The 18,466-nt window shown below is 36.2% G+C and overlaps 2 protein-coding genes across 2 annotated transcripts; both read left to right on the forward strand.

Annotated features, from left to right (window-relative positions):
* The first annotated feature begins 8,208 nt into the window (after window positions 1-8,208).
* Window positions 8,209-12,327, forward strand: LOC135645114 (probable serine/threonine-protein kinase PBL7). Its single transcript, XM_065163196.1, has 5 exons — window positions 8,209-8,487; window positions 9,155-9,351; window positions 9,606-9,795; window positions 10,780-11,171; window positions 11,412-12,327. The coding sequence occupies exons 1-5, from the start codon at window positions 8,352-8,354 to the stop codon at window positions 11,997-11,999; spliced, it is 1,503 nt and encodes a 500-aa protein (XP_065019268.1). The 5' UTR covers window positions 8,209-8,351; the 3' UTR covers window positions 12,000-12,327.
* Window positions 12,328-13,622: 1,295 nt separating this feature from the next.
* Window positions 13,623-18,102, forward strand: LOC135644698 (uncharacterized). The gene is made up of 4 exons (XM_065162526.1): window positions 13,623-13,801; window positions 13,869-14,003; window positions 15,614-15,862; window positions 17,681-18,102. Exons 1-4 carry the CDS (start codon window positions 13,712-13,714, stop codon window positions 17,918-17,920), a joined length of 714 nt encoding a protein of 237 aa, XP_065018598.1. The 5' UTR covers window positions 13,623-13,711; the 3' UTR covers window positions 17,921-18,102.
* Window positions 18,103-18,466: the final 364 nt, after the last annotated feature.

An 18,466-nucleotide genomic window follows, 5' to 3' on the forward strand; every position in this document is an offset into this window, starting at 1 on the left:
TTTTGGTAATTTATCATACTGATATGATTCTGATATATTAAATTGGTATGAAAACCTTTAATAATAATAATAATAATAATAATAATAATAATAATAATAATAATAATAATAATAATAATAATAACAAGGCCTCCTATCGTACCCTCCACAAACATTGAAAGTGGCTGATGAGACATTATATCATGTGCATGTTAATATCCTCCTTTAGCTAAGTAAGCTATTATGTCATGTGCATGTCAGCACCCTAACCGACGTCTCTGTCGTCGACACGTAGAAGGGAGTTCGCCAATACGGATCGCTCGTTACCGAAGGAATGATGGTGTCTAACGTTGGGGTTATCACGTCAAATCCTACCGATATGCTACCAATTGAATGCTTGTAGTGGTGAATGAGAGTTCACCAAACACAAATACATGCATCTTTATTTAATGCCACCTGAATGGTTCTTTGTCGTCGACACGTAAGAGGGCGTTCGCCAATGCGGACACGGGGGACATGAGTAGAGGCAATGTCGATCACCTTGCTATCATAGGAATGTTGGTGTCTGGTAGCTGGAGTTATCACATCAAATCCTACCGAGATTGTACCACATGAATGCTTGTAGTGGTGAATGGGAATTCACCAAATACAAATACATGCATCTTTCTAATGCATGCATCTTTAATTTTTACCATTGGCATTAAATTTACTGGATTAAATGTAAAGATTGAAGCATTAAAGATAAAAGACTGAAAGTATATATATATATATAAATGAGGGACACGAAGAATCAATAAATCAAGATGGTTCTTCCATAAAGACATTTTTATTAAGTATTTTATTGAGAAGAGCATATTTCACATCAAGTTGACTATATATAAAGAAAGAGAAATAGCCATTTAGGTTATTGGCATAACTACCAATGCATTGGGTACACAAAGACTAAGATTAACATTAGAACGTGACAAGTCTGATAATATGAAAATAGTGATGAAAATACTTTGACTATAAATTAAGTATTATATCTAGTGAGCACGATTGACATGAAAACAGATGTGATAGCTAATCTTAGAATATTGATAAAAATACTTTAACTATAAGATATGTCTTATACCATTCCAAATTCTCATATGTATTTCTCTTTATATAAAAAACTTATTTATATCTTATATGTGTTATTTTAAAACTCTCATAATCACTCGTAATAATATCATTTAGCCATAAACTTGCAAGGGTATATTTGAGAATTAACCAATATTTTTTAAAATTTATTTTAATTAAAATAAATTTATATTTATTGTTAGAAGATACATTATCGATTAATCATCCAACTGGTCACCACATTGCAAGGGAAGAGAAGCTAGCTTTCTTCTCGTTATTTATGATGAAAAAGATAATTATAAGCTTCCTTCGTACCATATGCAACAAGGTATAAAAGTTCACTCTAACACGAAAAGCGAAGATTTTGATGAACTATCGACATCAACGCTCTTATATCTCCTAACGTTAGTCTTTATATATGTAGTACATTGAAAGCTTGGTGTTTTCATCTCAGAGGCACCTCGAATGACTCTGTGCATACGGGTCTGGACTATATCGGGCTAACCAAGATGTCAACGATATTTTTTTCTAACATTTTAGCGCTAGAAGGAAGGTTTAATATTATAGAAACATTCATCTACCAACCCTCTTAACGAATGCTTGAGCGAGGAAACCTTGCCACCGACCCACAATATTTTCACTCGGGGATCACCAACCACTTCCACACGTAGACGCATTTATCTCGATGTAAACACAGATGCAATACTGACATTCGTTTGATGACCCGAGAGCGATCTCGAGTCACTTAGTCATTCTCATTGATGCATTCTTGAACCTCACTAAGTAGGTGCAAATGCTAATGAGTATGATTCAAGTTGTTGCTTCACTCTTACTCCAACTAACATAATAAGAGACACCACAGTCTCAATCGTAGTCAACAGTTCAATTGACACTGACACCAATGCTCGACGGGGTTTCCCCACTTGATGTAATACCAATATTTTAAGAGGGCTCGAAGCATATCGAGCTGTCGATCAAGTAAGCACCTCATTCTCCAATTGCAGAACTAAACGAATCGCCATACCACCATCTTGTTCCACCAAAATCCCAAACTTTATCGGTAAATTCAACAAATGACTTCCTGATGATCCAAATATGACAAATGAGCCAATGTTAGGAAGAATGATAATGAAAATTCTAATAATCTAGAGAGGAAAGGTCGACCAACCCCACCTCAGGTTACTTACTGCTCATCGTTCACTAACGACATTCAAGAAGAGCCGATCTAGCCAACTTTCATCTCTCATCATTAGAAGTCTTTGATGGTAATATCGACCCGCTAGAGCACATCGTTGCTTTTGCCTAAATATTATTATATAACACTTTCGATGCCCTAATATGTCACGTTTTCCCAATTACATTAAGAGAGTTGGTAAGAGAATGGATATACCCATCTAAAACAACTCTCTATCAATTCCTTCGTTCATCTCACTATGGAATTCGAGCTCCACTTCCATTGGAATATACGCTTGAAGTCATTAGCAGTAATGATTCTCAAACTTAGGCAAGGGAAGGAGGAGACGCTTTCAGACTTTGTCGCTCGATTCACCAACCAGATTCAAGGTGTGAAAGATATACACCCTTCACTTGTCATATAGACTTTTATGATGAGACTCATGTCCTCTCATCTTTTTTGGTCATTGGTGGGGATGTCACTAATGACGATACCTAAAGTGCTCCAATGAGCCAATCAATTTATCACAATCGAAGCTATAATCTCAGGTAAATGCAAAGAGACTCACAAAAGATTGAGACTGGATTGGCTACAATCCCTACCAACCCCAAGGTCACCATGGTGAAGAAATAACTAAACCGAATTGCCTCGCTAGAGGCTTGAGTCAATCCCACTAAATACAACGAGAACTAAAGTCATTTTATAGATAAAAGAGCGGAGACTCTTAAAAGACTCTCAACCGATGATGACTCTATTAGTGAAGAGAGATATATATCTAAGTATTGTCACTTCCACTAAAATTATGATTACGATACAGATAATTGTCATAACTTGAGAAAACAAATTGAAAAACTATTCATCAAGGACACCTCAGGCGGTTCGTCCGAAAGCATTGGAAACTTTCACCCTAATCTTAAGGGGTTGGTAGAAAGATATATTGATGTTATCATTAGTGGACTAACCTCATAAAATGATAGCTCTTTGGGTCATAAAGTTTACACCTAAGTTACAATTGAAAAGCACCCACAAACAAGGGATGACCCTAAAATAATCTTAAAAGAGGAAAAGACGAATTACCTCAATCCGAACCATGACGATGCCTTGGTCATCTCTGTGAGGCTCGAGTGAAGAGGGTCATAATTGATAAAGCTCAAAATCTTGACTAACGGCCTCACCCTTTGAACTCTTCGTTGACGGGGTTCATTGGTGACTCGATCTCCCCTCTCAGGACTGTGAATCTATACGTCATATTTGGAGATGAGTCATATTCTAAAATAGTGATGACTAGATTCATGGTGGTTAATATCTTTTTGGCATGCAATGTAATCATAGGATGCCCCATGCTGAAATATGCTAAGGGTGGTGGTGTCAACCTTCCACATGGTGATGAAGTTTTTGATGAGGGTTGGCATTGGAGAGTTGAGAAGCAACTCGATGGAGTCATGCCAATATTACCTTACGATGGTCTTCCTACCAAAGAAGGAATGATCCGAGGTACCATCTATAGATCCTCAAAGTTTCACCAAATCCTTCCCACACTCGAAGCTGGTAGAATCATTATTTGAGACACTCCTAGATAAAACCTGCCCCAACAAATTGTCAAGGTCGAGAAGACACTTCTTAAGGAGGAACTAGTGTAATTTCTCAATTTTCTTAAAGAGAATGCTGATGTGTTTATATGGTCATCAAAAGATATATCGGGAATTAATTTATACATAGCCCAACATCACCTAACTATTTCTCCTAAGACACTTTAATAAAACAAAAGCCTTGTAAGTTTCTCCTGACCACCAACGGACAATTGACAATGAGATAGACAAACTACTACGAGTAAGGTTTATCACCAAGGTACGATGCCCCCAATAGCTTGCTAATGTTGTATTAGTTAAAAAGTATAAAGAAAGCTAGATGATGTGTGTTGATTATATCGACATCAACAAAACATTCCCGAAAGATGGTTATCCTCTTCCTCGTATTCATCAATTGGTCGACGCTACCTTTGGTCATGAGCTTCTCACTTTTATTGAGATATAATACACTAAAGGATCGGGAACATACTTCCTTTATCATCGATCGAGGTATATATTACTATTCGGGTTAAAAAATACAAGGGTAACATACCAAAGGATGGTGAACAAGATGTTCAAGTACCAAATTAGGAGGAATATTAAAATATATGTAAATGACCTAATAGTCAAAAGCAAAACAACTATATTATATTTAACAGATTTAGCCAAGACATTTCAATTATATCGAAGTTCAACATGCACCTCAATCTGACCAAGTGTCTTTTCGAAGTCCACTTAGAACAGTGTTGATGCCCTTGACCATACACCAAATAGGGCAGTGTTGATGCCCTAACAAATAGGGCAATGTTGATGCCACACCGAATAGGATAGTGTCAATGCCTTTGACTATACCACAAAAATAAGAATTGAAGATTACAAATATGGAGTCCTACGCAATGGCTACTGATAACTCAATAAAAGCCCAACTAAAAATCTTGGAAACTAGAATTGAGAACCAACTACAAGAAACCCTTAATATTTCAAAAGGAGTATATTGAAGAGCTTTAACAAGTTTCAACTAGATGAAAGTTCAAGTCTTACATTGAACCGATCTGGAGACATAATAAAAAGGAATCAGGAACAACTCACAAGCTACCATGCATGAAGGTGGAATTCCCAAGATGGGAAGATGGAGATCTAACCAGTTAGATCTCTAGGGCAGATTTTTTTTTATATTTTCACAAAACTCTAAAAGAATCCAAGGTGGAAATAACTTCAATTCAACTAGATGGAGATGTAATCCAATGATATGATTGATACGAAACCTATCCCCTCGTGAGAGTAATCAAAAGAGGAATTCTTGTTCGCTTTGGACCATATGAATACGAGAATATTAATGAGCAACTCACCAAAATTCGTTAGACTTCTATAATGCAAGAATTTTATAACATATTTGAATGACTGTTAAATCAAGTCAAAGACTGGTTCAAAAAATAATTGGTGGGAACATTTATCGAAGGACTTAATCCAGATATTTGGTGTGAAGTCAAAGCTTGCCAACCTCGTACTATGATAGCTGCAATCTTATTTATATATTTGCATGAGGAAAAAATAAGTAGGGAGAATCATTGAAACAGAAGTGATAACAAACATATGATCAGCAAGTCACTCACTCTATCTATTCCCAATTGAAACCCTAACACTTAAAAGACTAACTCAAGAAGAATGCAAAAAAATATCAACAAAAGGTTTGTGCTGGCACTATGATGAAAAGTGGAGTAATAAACATTGATACAAATAAGAGAAACTTTTGATGATTGAACTAATTGGGGAGGAACCAAAAGTTGACAATATGGACTCCGATTATGAATGTATAAATTATGATGAAGATGTTGGACCTATCATACATATAATGTATGCATTAACCAATTATTCTAACCTACAAACTATGAAAGCTAGAGGAACTTTGAAACATCAGTCTATTATGGTTTTGATTGATACTGATAGCACTGATAATTTTATAGATAGTAAGATTGTTAATCGATTGGCCTACAATATTAAAGCTTGTGATAAATTCAAAGTAAAGGTCATTGATGAACATATTTTAACTTGTGATAGTAAATGTTCGAAGATAAAATTGATTATACAAGACTAAGAATTGCTTATGGATTTTTTTTTACTACCCTTGGAAGACTTCGAAATGGTGCTTGGAATTGAATGACTATCAAGGTGATATTTATTGAAATTTTTCTAAATTAATCATGAAGTTTTTTTATTAATTAAAAGTAGATGATCTTAAAGGGAAGACATGGAAGTAAGGTCATAACTGCCACTAGCCATCGGATGCAGAGGGTTCTTTAGAAGACTACAATGACTACTATACTGAAAGGACGACACATTGTTTACACTATCATAAAGTAGAGACCCTACTTACTTGATCAATGATTTGTGATATGTCGTAGATATCATGTGTGACTAATGTGCTAAAAGAAAAGATCCCAGAGTTTAATGCTCCTTAGCCTTGAGGATAAGGTTAATTTGAAGGGGGAGGAACTGTTATGATCCCTTTTATTTTTCAAGCTTTGAATCATGTTCTATTAAGTTTTCCTAATCTAGGAGTCGGATAGGAGCTTATTAGAGATTTATTAATTTTATAAGAAGTCTAAGCCCTAATAGACTCAAGGGTGGAACTCTATAAATATGGATGTATTTTCTTCTTTTCATCATTTATGAAATATTATTCTAGCCTTTGGTAAACCCTAGGAGGTCGATCTCCTCGATGTGATCATCTCATTTCTTTCCTCTTCTTCTATGATAAAATCCTAGGGGTCGTATCATAGGTTTCCTATTAATTTTACTTCAAGCATTTTGAGCCAATGATTTAAGCTCAATGAAGTTTATAAATTAACTATCTCATTAGGTTGAATCGTAATAATTGATATCAAAGCCCCCAAATAGGTGCATTGTGAGAGGCTAAGTAAAGAAGAATTATTCATTGATTGGGTAAATAGGTAAACCGTAGCATAGAGCCATTGTTGGACTATGTGTGATATGTACTTTGTTAGAATTTGAATTATCAAAAAAATATTAAGCTTACAAGTGAAGATATTGTAACACTGATTTAGTCTCCTATGAACAAAAACTAAACTTATACAAGTATGATAAGTCTATTACTATTAATTTACTTCAACATCTGAGCCGGTGTTTAAACTCAATGAACTTAATAAATTAATTATCTCATTTGAGCGGGTGAATATCATTGACAATGCTATTTCAAAGTTATCGATGACAGTAACGTACCAAACCTTTCTTTTAATTTTTTTTTCTTATTTGCTCCATTTTGTTTTGGACTTTTGTGCTATAAATACCTTTTTGGGAACATCTATTATTATGCTTCATAAGTATTTGTAAGTATGAAGTAATTTGTAAAAGTTTTAGTGATTAAATGTAAGATTTAAGTTAAATCTAAAATTTTTAAAGAGTTGTTGACGCTCATTTATTGAAAAAAAAATCAATAACATTGAAAAAAATCAATAAAATTAAATGAATCATAAGTCGATGTAGGTTCAGATAATCGGGTCATTATAAATCGATTCATCTTTCTTATTTATATTTATTTACTTAATTGAATTAGATTATACATGATTATTTATTTTTTAATCTAAATTTTAAAGACATGGGTTCATTGAGGGGCGATCGTAATATCTATATTAAAAAAATAGAATGTTTCAATATAAATTTTGGAAAAACAATGAATGCTTCAGATAGAAGATAAAACACAAGAACTTTTCTAGGTAAATGCATAAATTCATTTAATTTCAAGAATTTAAAGAACCGAATGAAATTAATTCAATAAAGAATAAAAGATAGAGACAAAAACATATAATTTTTAATTTAATTTAAAATATTCATATTTAAAAATACAATACAGGAATTCAAATAATGACATGAGGGCCTTCCAAAATATTGTGTTCTAGAAATGCCTCCTATGTCAAAATTTTGAAAATATGAAAACTAGCACACATGCTTTCTAAGTCAAATTTTTGAAAAAAAAATATTTTAAAATTATTTTTAGAAATAAAAAACCGAAATGGAAGCAAATCGACCTTCCAAAATATTCAACTCCAATAAGACAACCTTTCTACAAATAAAAAACAAATATTTAATGACCAATTAATACTGGGAATAGTTTTATATATCAAAAAGATCTTTTCTATAACTTCCCCGTTCTCTTCACCTGTCATTTCGTTCGGCAAACAGTGGGACCCTGTGGGACCCATATTTATGGTAGGTGAGAGGGGTGAGGAACTGAAGGTATAGAGTATTTTATCGATGAGAACATTACCCAACGATCTCTTCCCCGTGCGTTTCGCCGTCGTCCAATTTCTTACCTCGCACGCGCTCGCTGACGACTCCCTGTCTCTCCAATTCAATTCAATTTCTTACTTGGCTCCGGACACCCACACACCCCCCCCCCCCGCCGACGGGATTCCGAGCCGCTCCCTCGCGATAGATCGGAGAATCGAGGGGGAGCTGTTGGCGGAGTTCTGTCTTTATTCGGGAATTTATCTTAGTTATTCTGATTGATAATGGTTTGCTTTCCGTGTTTTCGATCGCCCGGTCAGGGAAAGGAGAAGGAGGTGAAGAAGAAGATCGAAGGGATAGGTGGTGCGGATTGCAAGCAGGAGTTTTCCGCCGCTCCGTCATCTCACCATGGCAGTTCTGGTAAGAAAGTTGGGATTTTTTGATGGTATAGATTGTTCGTTTATGAGAATTTCGTGGATCTAATGGACTCTATCTGCTGCTTTTGGGAGTGCTTGTTTATTTTGTGTTGATCGTTCTGTTTCTTCACATTTCTTGCCGGATCTGTGGAGCTTCTGTGGATGTCTTGAATTTAGGACATTCGAACGTCTCTTTTGGATAAATGTCGAACGGTATCATGAGAATACATATGAATTAAAAAAGGAAATAAGCAAAAAATTATCAAGCTATTTGCGAACTCTCTCGTCGGATATTCTTTCAGAATTTGGAGGTCAGTCCGCTGTCGCTAGGTCGTCATCGTTATCGTCATACGCCTAGATTGCTCATTCCTAAGAAGGATATCTTGTTTGGTCAAAGACATTAGGGTGATTACTGCGCCGTTAAATGATCAGAATTCAGATAGACAAATTAAAAGGTCACGCATGAAATTATCATGCCTTCTTGCTAGAAGAGTTTGTCCGATGTAATGCACATTGCTGGTCTTAGTTAAACTTCACTCAGAGTGTAGCATTCGAGAATCTTATCCACCTTTGTAGCTTATGCTTTTAAAGTTCAATGACATGCTGGTCATTGCTTGAGCGCTGAGTATCTAACTTTCTGGTTTACTATTGTGGATTGCTTGTGGTCCTAGACAAATCGAAGTTGAGGACCGATTCAGTCTCCAAAAATGGGGCATCAACTCCGAAAGAAGGCAATGCTGGCAATATTGCGGCACAGACATTCACTTTCCGTGAGCTTGCTACAGCCACTAAGAACTTTAGACGAGATTGCCTTTTGGGTGAAGGTGGCTTTGGTCGCGTTTATAAAGGAAGGTTAGAGACTGGGCAGGTTGGTTTCTTTTTGTTTTATAGTGCCTGATTTTATGTACATTCATGTGCCTGTTTTATCTATCAACAAGTATCTTGATCCCTTTAATGAAACTTATCTTAAATACGGTAAAAAAATCCTTGTGTTATTAGCAAAAGTTGTTTTATGCTTCTACAGTTGCTAAATAAGAACCATCTGTATTTTTAGTGGTGATATGAAAATTGTTTTTGTCTAAAGAGCATACATGAGCATACAGCTGATATAGAACTTTGCAGGTTGTTGCCGTTAAACAACTTGACAGAAACGGTCTTCAGGGGAACAGGGAGTTTCTGGTTGAAGTCCTCATGCTTAGCCTATTACATCACCCGAATCTTGTCAATCTGATTGGTTATTGTGCTGATGGTGATCAACGACTGCTCGTTTATGAGTTTATGCCATTGGGTTCATTGGAAGATCATTTGCATGGTTAGATTTTCCTTAGCTGTTTCTCTTCTTGATTTTCCTTAATTGCTATACTTGCAGATCTAGAATTATATGTAGAAACTGTTAAATAAATATAAATGATAAGAATGATTCATAAAGTAGTTATTATGTCATCATATTGAATGATCTATTAGGAACTGAGATCTTGAAATTAATGCTGGAAAGGCAATCTGTGTATTACTATGCTGGAAATGCAAGCTGTATACGCCAGCAAGTCATATTGCAACTGGCCTTTGCCAATTGGAGGATTGTCTCCTCAAAGTATCAAAGTTTCTCCTTTAAACTTGTTCATGTGCATCATATGTTAATGCTACTCTTCATCAGGTCAGTTTTGCAAATGTCTTAGAACCTCATTCTGTGAATCCTTGGATTACTTTTGTTTGCCATGTAAAAATACTATCACCGGAGGTGTGCAAGTGGTAAAGTAATGGTTCACTGATGATTCATTTGGATTATAGTAATGACTAAAAATAACTTTGGCAGTTAGATCATACTTAAATAACTTTGGCAATCTTCCTGGTAGACAATTCATTAAGATAAATGCCATTGCTAAAAAAAAAGTCAGATTTATGATTCAAATAACCTGACTTTCAATAGATACTGTTACCGATTGCTATTCTGTAGTGCTTTCACATTAATGGAAATCAATCCGAAGATAAAAACATTTGGTTATTTCTTTTTTTGTATTGAGAATTGATATTACATATATGAACTGTTAAAGAACTTCATTATGGACAAGGATAGGTGTCAACTGCTCTTAGTTCTGATTGATTGGTTTTGTTGGGTATGCATGGAATTACTGATTTTTATTTCATCACTCCATCTTTTTCCCTTTTTATCTTTTCCTGCAACACAGTGAAAAGCATACTATAGTAAGATCTTTGTGGTATGATCTTTCCATGACAAATGATTCGGAATCCCTGAAAAATTAGAGACTTGATTGTTTCTGCCCTTTTGGTTTAATAGATATCCCAGCTGATGTGGAACCACTTGACTGGAATACCCGGATGAAGATAGCAGCTGGTGCAGCTAAAGGCTTAGAATACCTGCATGATACGGCAAACCCTCCAGTTATTTATCGTGACTTCAAATCATCAAACATACTTCTTGGCAAAGGATATCATCCAAAGTTGTCAGACTTTGGGCTTGCGAAACTTGGTCCTGTTGGTGACAAGACTCATGTCTCAACCAGAGTGATGGGAACGTATGGTTACTGTGCTCCTGAGTATGCTATGACAGGGCAGTTAACTGTGAAATCTGATGTATATAGTTTTGGTGTTGTGTTACTTGAACTGATCACCGGCCGTAAAGCCATCGACAACAGCAGGCCTGTTGGAGAACAATATCTAGTTGCATGGGTACGTTGCTCTTTCACATTTTTGTACTACATCCAGTCCCTGTTGGCTTTATAATAGGTTTTATTTGAGGACATGCTACTTTTTATGATGCTTCATATTCTAATTATCGACCTTAGCTCCTAATACTAGATATTAGAATTTCAGAACGTAAACATTGAAAAATTAGTTCTAGGCTGACCTTGCAAATTTCAGTCTCTGTTTTTGACGAAAACTATCACTGCTTGTTGATCTCATGCACAGGCTCGTCCATTATTTAAAGACCGTCGAAAGTTCGCCAAAATGGCTGACCCATTGCTACAAGGTCATTATCCGACGAGAGGCATATATCAGGCACTGGCTGTCGCAGCAATGTGTTTGCAGGAGCAAGCAGCTACTCGACCTCTCATAGGGGATGTTGTGACAGCAGTTTCATATTTAGCTTCACAAAATTATGATCCAATTGCAGCTTCTACTCAGAGTACTAGGAATGGTCCATCTACCCCAAGGTCCACAAGCAGGATTGACAATCAACATGCTGTCCATTCACCACATCAAAATTCTCCGGACTCTAGGCAAAGGGATCCAATAATGATTGCATGTGAGGATGCAAAAATTGGCATAGGGAGTTCAGGTGGGTGTTCTGGGCACACGTGGGTCTTGGAAGAGTTGGAAACTCGTGAGTCTCAGATGGATAGCCCAGTACAAGTAGGGAGTGTGAGAGACTCCCCAAAAGATATTTGCCACAATCTTGACCGAGAGCGTGCTGTTGCAGAGGCCAAAGAATGGGGTGAAACTTGGCGGGAGAGACAACGGAAAAATACACCAGGCAGCTTCCACAGTACAACATGACTATATGTCCTTTCAGATCCATTCATTTGGATACTGCTTTGCATGCCTTTATTTTCATGGAAAGATATAGTTCAGGGTTCAGCTGGTCAGGACACACAAGACATCACAGGTTTCATTATGATACCAAATTCACTGTGAAAAAGCTGATGCTCTGTGGAATCTCTATTTTTTTTCCGCAAATCCGCTACATCTTCTGATACCATTTTCCTGAAATGTGTGTCGTGCCTCGACCAAGCCTTGTCCTTTAACATACAAGAAGGCGTGTAAAAAATTAAAGAAAATTTTCGGATTTATTTTTCTTTTAGAATGTATACTGGCAATTCCTACATGCAAGTTGGTGCACATTTCTGTGTAGGGTTTTTTGTAGCCTAGATTACAAGTAAATGTCATCAGATTTTTGTCCATTAAATCTGCAGAGCAGTTTGCATAAGACATCTCATTTATGTATCTATATGTCTCATGGGACTATGCGTAGCTGATGTTGTTGATGTCATTGTTGGTTTCTTTTGTTCACTATAATGGTAGTTATTTATTTCTCAGAATCTGGTATTGTTGTTACATGCACTGAAAAGATTATTTAATTAGGGAATCATCAGGCTTTTCTGCTTTCTGTATCCAACCTTTTTGTTTTTTCATTTAGTATTCAATCTTTTCTCACCATCTCTAGGCCAGCATATGACAACTTGGTCATAAGTATAAGCTTGTGATTGTAGGAATTCCAATCTTTTGCAGTATTTTATTTGACTGTCTACCTCAGCCCATCAAAAGTGAGAAGCAAGTATTTAATGGAGAAAAACAGGTTATCTTCACCTGAAAAAAAAAAGGGTCTTTATTGGATTAGTATTGGCAGGTGTCCCAAATTCATGATTCTAGTTCTTGGCTCATGATGTGAAAGCATTGCCTTGCCCTGATCTCTCCACCTTTCTATTCATGTCTATTTCTTTGGATTATATTTTGAATGTCCTTGTAAACATCCCATATTGGCATGATAATTTCTTTTTGAAGATAAACATAAGATTTTTCCTCCAGTCTTATGTTTATATATTTGACTTGAACTTTTATTCGACTGCTCTTATCTACTAAGCAGTATTGCATTCATAACATCAATCTTTAATTGACACTTTCAAATGCCAGTTTGGGTGGTAAACCTTATTGAATTTATTTTCATATCAAATTTATCATTATATAAATATCATCATACCTTAATAATCCTTTTGTTTATACAGTTCATATTGAGAACTTGGATTTTTTGGGAACTGTTAATACGGTTCATAATAAGGATTATTCACTGTTTATGCAGTTAATACTCCTTTTGGTTCTCCTGTCAAAAGCCAGGCGCCATACACGGAACCGGCGCTTGTCACTTGGCACAGCTGGAACTTATTAACTGGATTCCACCATCCAGCCAATCGTGAGGCGTCATTTAGCTGTACGGTGCCTTCGACGAGAGCGCGAGTCACACCAACAGGCTCACGTTGAATGCTTCAAGAGTTTCGATTTTAAGGACGTGTTACGTGGCGTACATCCAGCGGGATAAGTGGTGGTGGGGTCGGGGCTGTGCTCTTCTTGATGTGCGCCAACACACCATCTGTTCGTGACGACAGTCGTAGCAAGACGGAGCATTGTTGTGCATATTCTGCGCGTTGAAGCTTTCGCCGTCCCTCTTTGGTTCTCCGGCTTACCGGACCGAAACCTCCCCTTTTGGGTTGGAAATGGAGAAGGGCGGCGGAAGCTCGCGGTTCGACCTCGGCTCAAGCTCGCTCCCATGCGATCTCTCGCTCGACATCGTCTCCTTGCTCGAGGTGCCTTCCGGTCCATCTTCCTTCTCTCCCTCTTCCTCTTCTCTCAATCTTTGACTCGGTGCAATAGGCTTCCGATGTTTGCTCGTTGGGGAGTTGTTCCCGCTTCTGGCAAGGCCTTTGCGCCTCCGATTCCGTCTGGATCGCGCTCTACAAGCGGCGATGGCCCTCCGCGGTTGGCGACCTCGGTGCATTGCCCTCGCAGGTCAGAAAGATATGATTTTTGTTAAATTGATTTTATTCTCATCGCTGTTTGGTATTGGAAAATTTGCGGGTTTACAATTAAATTTTTCGATGGGTAATTCACGCGCTGCTACTGCTTTGTGCACACATAATAATGCATAGGAAGATATCTGTTAGTCCATCAAAACATTCACAATTGAGATCTGCTAAAATATACTAATTATCTTTAACTAAGTGGTGTCTTGGGCCATTTTTTGTATCCATATGTTGGTTGATATCTATTCTCGAAATGTTTGGAATTATTCTTCTAGCCTGTGGTACTTTTTGTCAATTTCTTCGTCAAAAAACATATAGGGCGCCATATACTTGTGATATATGCACATTAATATTTATGTGTTTGTATTTATCTACAAAGGTGGTGCTAAATTCTATATTTTATATCCTTGTTGAAAATCTGCATATGCATGGTCTTGAGTGAATCTTTTTTCAGACAGTTAAAACGCATAGTTGGAAAGTATGAGCATATAATTGGTAAATTTTAATGACATCTTTGGTTATTGTGCACATTATGCTGATTGTTCTGGTTCTACATCATGAAAGCAATAGCCTAATAGTCCAAGCATTACATAGGCACCATAGAGATAAATGGTTGGAAGGTTATTTTTAGTTATATAATCTCTAGTCCCACTCTACATTCTTATTATACTGAATAAAATATTGATGGACATGATAACCATTAACTTCACAAATTATGACATTTACTTGTATTGAGGAACTTAGGCATATGGAACTATGGATTGATCCGGAGGATCTGGGCTAGAATATGGTATCTAACCTACCTTTTTGGTTTCCATTTCCAGTGTGTTTTTTCAGTTGTCTGTATTTGTTACTTCCAAAAAAATCAAGCAAATAAAGTTGAAAATGTAAGCAATAACTTGTACATCTTCTTTATGTATGTTCGTTGTTAGAAGACCTTGATCTTTGGAGGGCATGTTGACAGCACTTTGGTGGCTTGAGGAGATTAAATATAAAGTTAGGAGATATGTTGACACTAATATGATATAAAGATCCCGGAATAGATACCATCAAAATATTAACTTCCACCCATACATATGATATCAAAGGATAATGAGGACTGATATCTAGAGGATTTTGGGCTTTAAAGACAAATAATAGCTAAAAAGGGGAAACCTTAACCATGATCTTGTTTGCTGAGTCATACTTGATACTTTTGCTAGGATTTTACTGTACCAGTTGAAGACGGTATACATGTTATTGTTGTACAGCAACTGAGTTCTGTGAATTAAATAAGGACAAAACATGGCCTTGCCATTTGTAGAGGATTTATGAGCTTCAAATGTCAAAATATGAAGAAAATGCCGATTCCTGTAAATTATATTGTCCTTGAGCTATCTGGTTAGTTCCCATGAAATAGCTACAGAGAATCTATATCTTGGTGCATGTAAATTGATTTTATTGTTTATTGCAAAGTACCTTTTACCTGTAAATGATTGCCAAGCATGCTCTGCAAAACGAACAACTTTGAAAGGCTGCTTAATGTAGCATTAGTTTAACATATATTACAAAGTAATAGTGTCAGATATACTTGTTAATCATGCTTTTGTTTTGTAGGGATGTAAAACTTTTTACATTAATAAGCACAAGAAATTGGCCAGTGCTGTTTCTGATGTAATAAAATCTGTGTTAGAGTGGTCAAAAAGTGGGTCAATGGAAGTTGGTTATTATTTAAAAGCAATTAGTGACCTGGGCTCGATGGAACTTGGTTTTAAAGATGTGCAGCTGTTCCTGTTCAGAAGGGAGCATAATGTGCTATTAAATCTGATTGGATTGCATTATTGTATATTTTCACTGGACATTCCGGTTAGTGTTCCTCTACATAAATTTCTTTTGTAACATTTCCTTCATGTTCATATTTTTGTTTATAATTGTTAACCAGGATGACAGGATTCAGTAGATCTGTTGTTCTTTGGAATTTGTTAGATTCTTGTTAACAGGTTTTTCTTGCTTTTTCTTTTGGTGATTCTCTAAAGAACTTCTTTTGGAATTTCTCAGTTGAACTTCTTATTTTGGTTCTATGATATGTCAATTAGATTTCTAGTAATGAAAGGTCTAGAAAACAAAGGAATGTAGACATAGGCTATTAATAAATTATCTCGAAAGTGCTGCTTGATTTTTCTTGCCATTACAAGGTTCTCTTAGAGCCAATGTTTATACAACCTGGGGACGTCTCTTAGCTACTCTTATGATGTTATTTTGTTGCCTGCAAGATTTTCTTCAGTAGTTGCAATTTTTATTTTATGCATTACCTATATCACCTATTAAACAAGTGTTGTATCAAAACTCTTCCTATCGAAGTTTGTGACATGCAGATTGCAAGGCTAGCAAAATTTGTTTGGAGTTTGAAACGCAAAACCTTATAATGAGTTCAGAATACAAATTGCTAGCTGAATTTTTGTTATATTTTACTTGCTATGGTATATGATTCTTGGTTTTAGCATTGAGCAGAAGCTAAGGGTCTGTCTAATTGCATAGAAAAAGGTGGAAAATACTTATTGTTGGAAATCTTAATTATATGAAAACTAAAAATATTTTTGGATTGTTGAAAAAAGATTTTCCTTTTGTTCTGTTTGGAATGCAAGAAAAGTAAAACTTGGTCTCTTTTGTTCTTGGGAAGATGAGTTAACATAATGGAAAAAAAAATTGGAGTAGTTTTCTAGAGAAAATCATGAAAACAGAAAGGCAACTTTTCCTAGAAATATGGAAAGAAGTTTGTCCTAAGGAAACATCATTAAAAGGAGTTTTCCATTTTGTCCTGGTAAAGCATTAGAACGGAAGTTTTCCCAGAGAACATTATTTTGCATAAATGACACAGAATAAGCTAACGGCAAAGTGGTTGTTAACTGCCACTTAAGCTCGGTTTCTAGGAATTGCCAACTATCACAGGCAATTGTCTTGAATGCCATTTGGTTCTTGATACTTCACCAAGGGTTTTGCGGATACTATAAGCCGTATGTTGCTTTATCAAATATCATCTTGAATAGAAGTGTAAAATATTGTATATAACCACCGCTTAAGCTTAGTTTCTAGGTATTGCTGACTATCCAAGGCAATTTGTCTTGAGTGCCATTTGGTTCTTAACATTTTACCAAGGATTTGCAGATATCATAGGCCATATGTTGCTTTATTAATTACCATCCTGAATGGAAGTGTAAAAGAATTGTATTGTGAATTAGTTTAATTTGGGGCAGATCTAAGTAAGAATACTCTGATTAAAATAATAATCTGGTGTTTCCATATGTAAGGTCAAAGCCAACAATTAGCTTCAAAGTTGCATTTTTTTCTAGGACTGGTTAATGCATTAGAAGTCATAGACAGCATAATAGTTCTTCAACAGACAGCTATTGTCTCTGCTACAAGCTACATCATTCCTCGTATATTAACGGCATATTGCTATGTAGTTTTTCTGCATTTTGTGAACATTATACATTAACTGATAATATTTATCCATTCTGGTTCTAATTTTCTGCTGTGTGGTATCAAGTAGATGGGTTTCTTGCAAGGCAGTGATGCATGAAACTATGTACAGTGTGAATTATTTTCTTTTTTTTTTTGTGATGAAGATCTTGTATTGTCCAAGTAATTGTCTTCTCTACAGACCCTGTGAATTTGACATTGCAGCCTGTTGATGTGATGGAGGTGCTTGAAAGCTGCCAAGTTTCAGAGCAGCAAGTATGTGTGAGTTGGTTTATGCTAGGCAGGTGGTTGTACGGCTTCCGCTTGCCTGATGAGCACCGCTCTCGCATTGTTTCTCTGACTGAGCTTGCGATGGGCAAGGAGGGAGAGGTTCTTGGTGTGCTCAACCGTGGTGCAATTCATGAGGTATTGCGCGTCCAGATCACCACGGTTGCAACAAGCTGACCTCGACAATTGAAGTCATATTTCTAGTGATTGTAAATGTTTATGCAACCGGATGATGGTGGTGAACTAGGCATATTTCTATGTGCATGTCCTTGTACAGCATTATGTGAATATATAGCTCTGTGCCATAAATTGAGTGGACCACTGCTACTGCTGCTTATAAAAATTGTATTAGACTTTTAGTTTTGTCAGGGAGAAATAGAAAACCTATATCATACAGAATTATTGATTGAACTTCCCAAGTTGAGGTTTAGGTGATGAGATAATTTTATTAGTAACCATGTCTCCAATTAAGGTTCAGTTTGGATTACAACAGTGAGTAACCAACAGGTCTCTTTATAAATTGAACAGTGGCTAATTAGGTTGGAATGTGATATTTAATGCATTGACAACGAGTTCACTGAAGGAATGATCCAATGGGAATCTGATAGCACTTTCTTGATGTAAAAGATGGGAAAAGGCTACTGACATTGAATTTTACTTCATGGTGGCAAGTGGAAATGCAAACAATATTAGGATGTGGTGAAACTGCAAAGTGGATTTGGA

The sequence above is a fragment of the Musa acuminata genome, chromosome BXJ3-8, assembly GCF_036884655.1.
Source record: "Musa acuminata AAA Group cultivar baxijiao chromosome BXJ3-8, Cavendish_Baxijiao_AAA, whole genome shotgun sequence".
In the NCBI taxonomy this organism is placed as follows: domain Eukaryota; kingdom Viridiplantae; phylum Streptophyta; class Magnoliopsida; order Zingiberales; family Musaceae; genus Musa; species Musa acuminata.

Coding starts and splice junctions, on each gene's coding strand:
- LOC135644698 (XM_065162526.1), top strand. CDS start 13,712: ATGGAGAAGGGCGGCGGAAGCTCGCGGTTCGACCTCGGCTCAAGCTCG. Junction 13,802..13,868: donor ACATCGTCTCCTTGCTCGAG/GTGCCTTCCGGT, acceptor TCGGTGCAATAG/GCTTCCGATGTTTGCTCGTT. Junction 15,863..17,680: donor TATTTTCACTGGACATTCCG/GTTAGTGTTCCT, acceptor TTGACATTGCAG/CCTGTTGATGTGATGGAGGT.
- LOC135645114 (XM_065163196.1), top strand. CDS start 8,352: ATGGTTTGCTTTCCGTGTTTTCGATCGCCCGGTCAGGGAAAGGAGAAG. Junction 8,488..9,154: donor ATCTCACCATGGCAGTTCTG/GTAAGAAAGTTG, acceptor TTGTGGTCCTAG/ACAAATCGAAGTTGAGGACC. Junction 11,172..11,411: donor AACAATATCTAGTTGCATGG/GTACGTTGCTCT, acceptor TCTCATGCACAG/GCTCGTCCATTATTTAAAGA.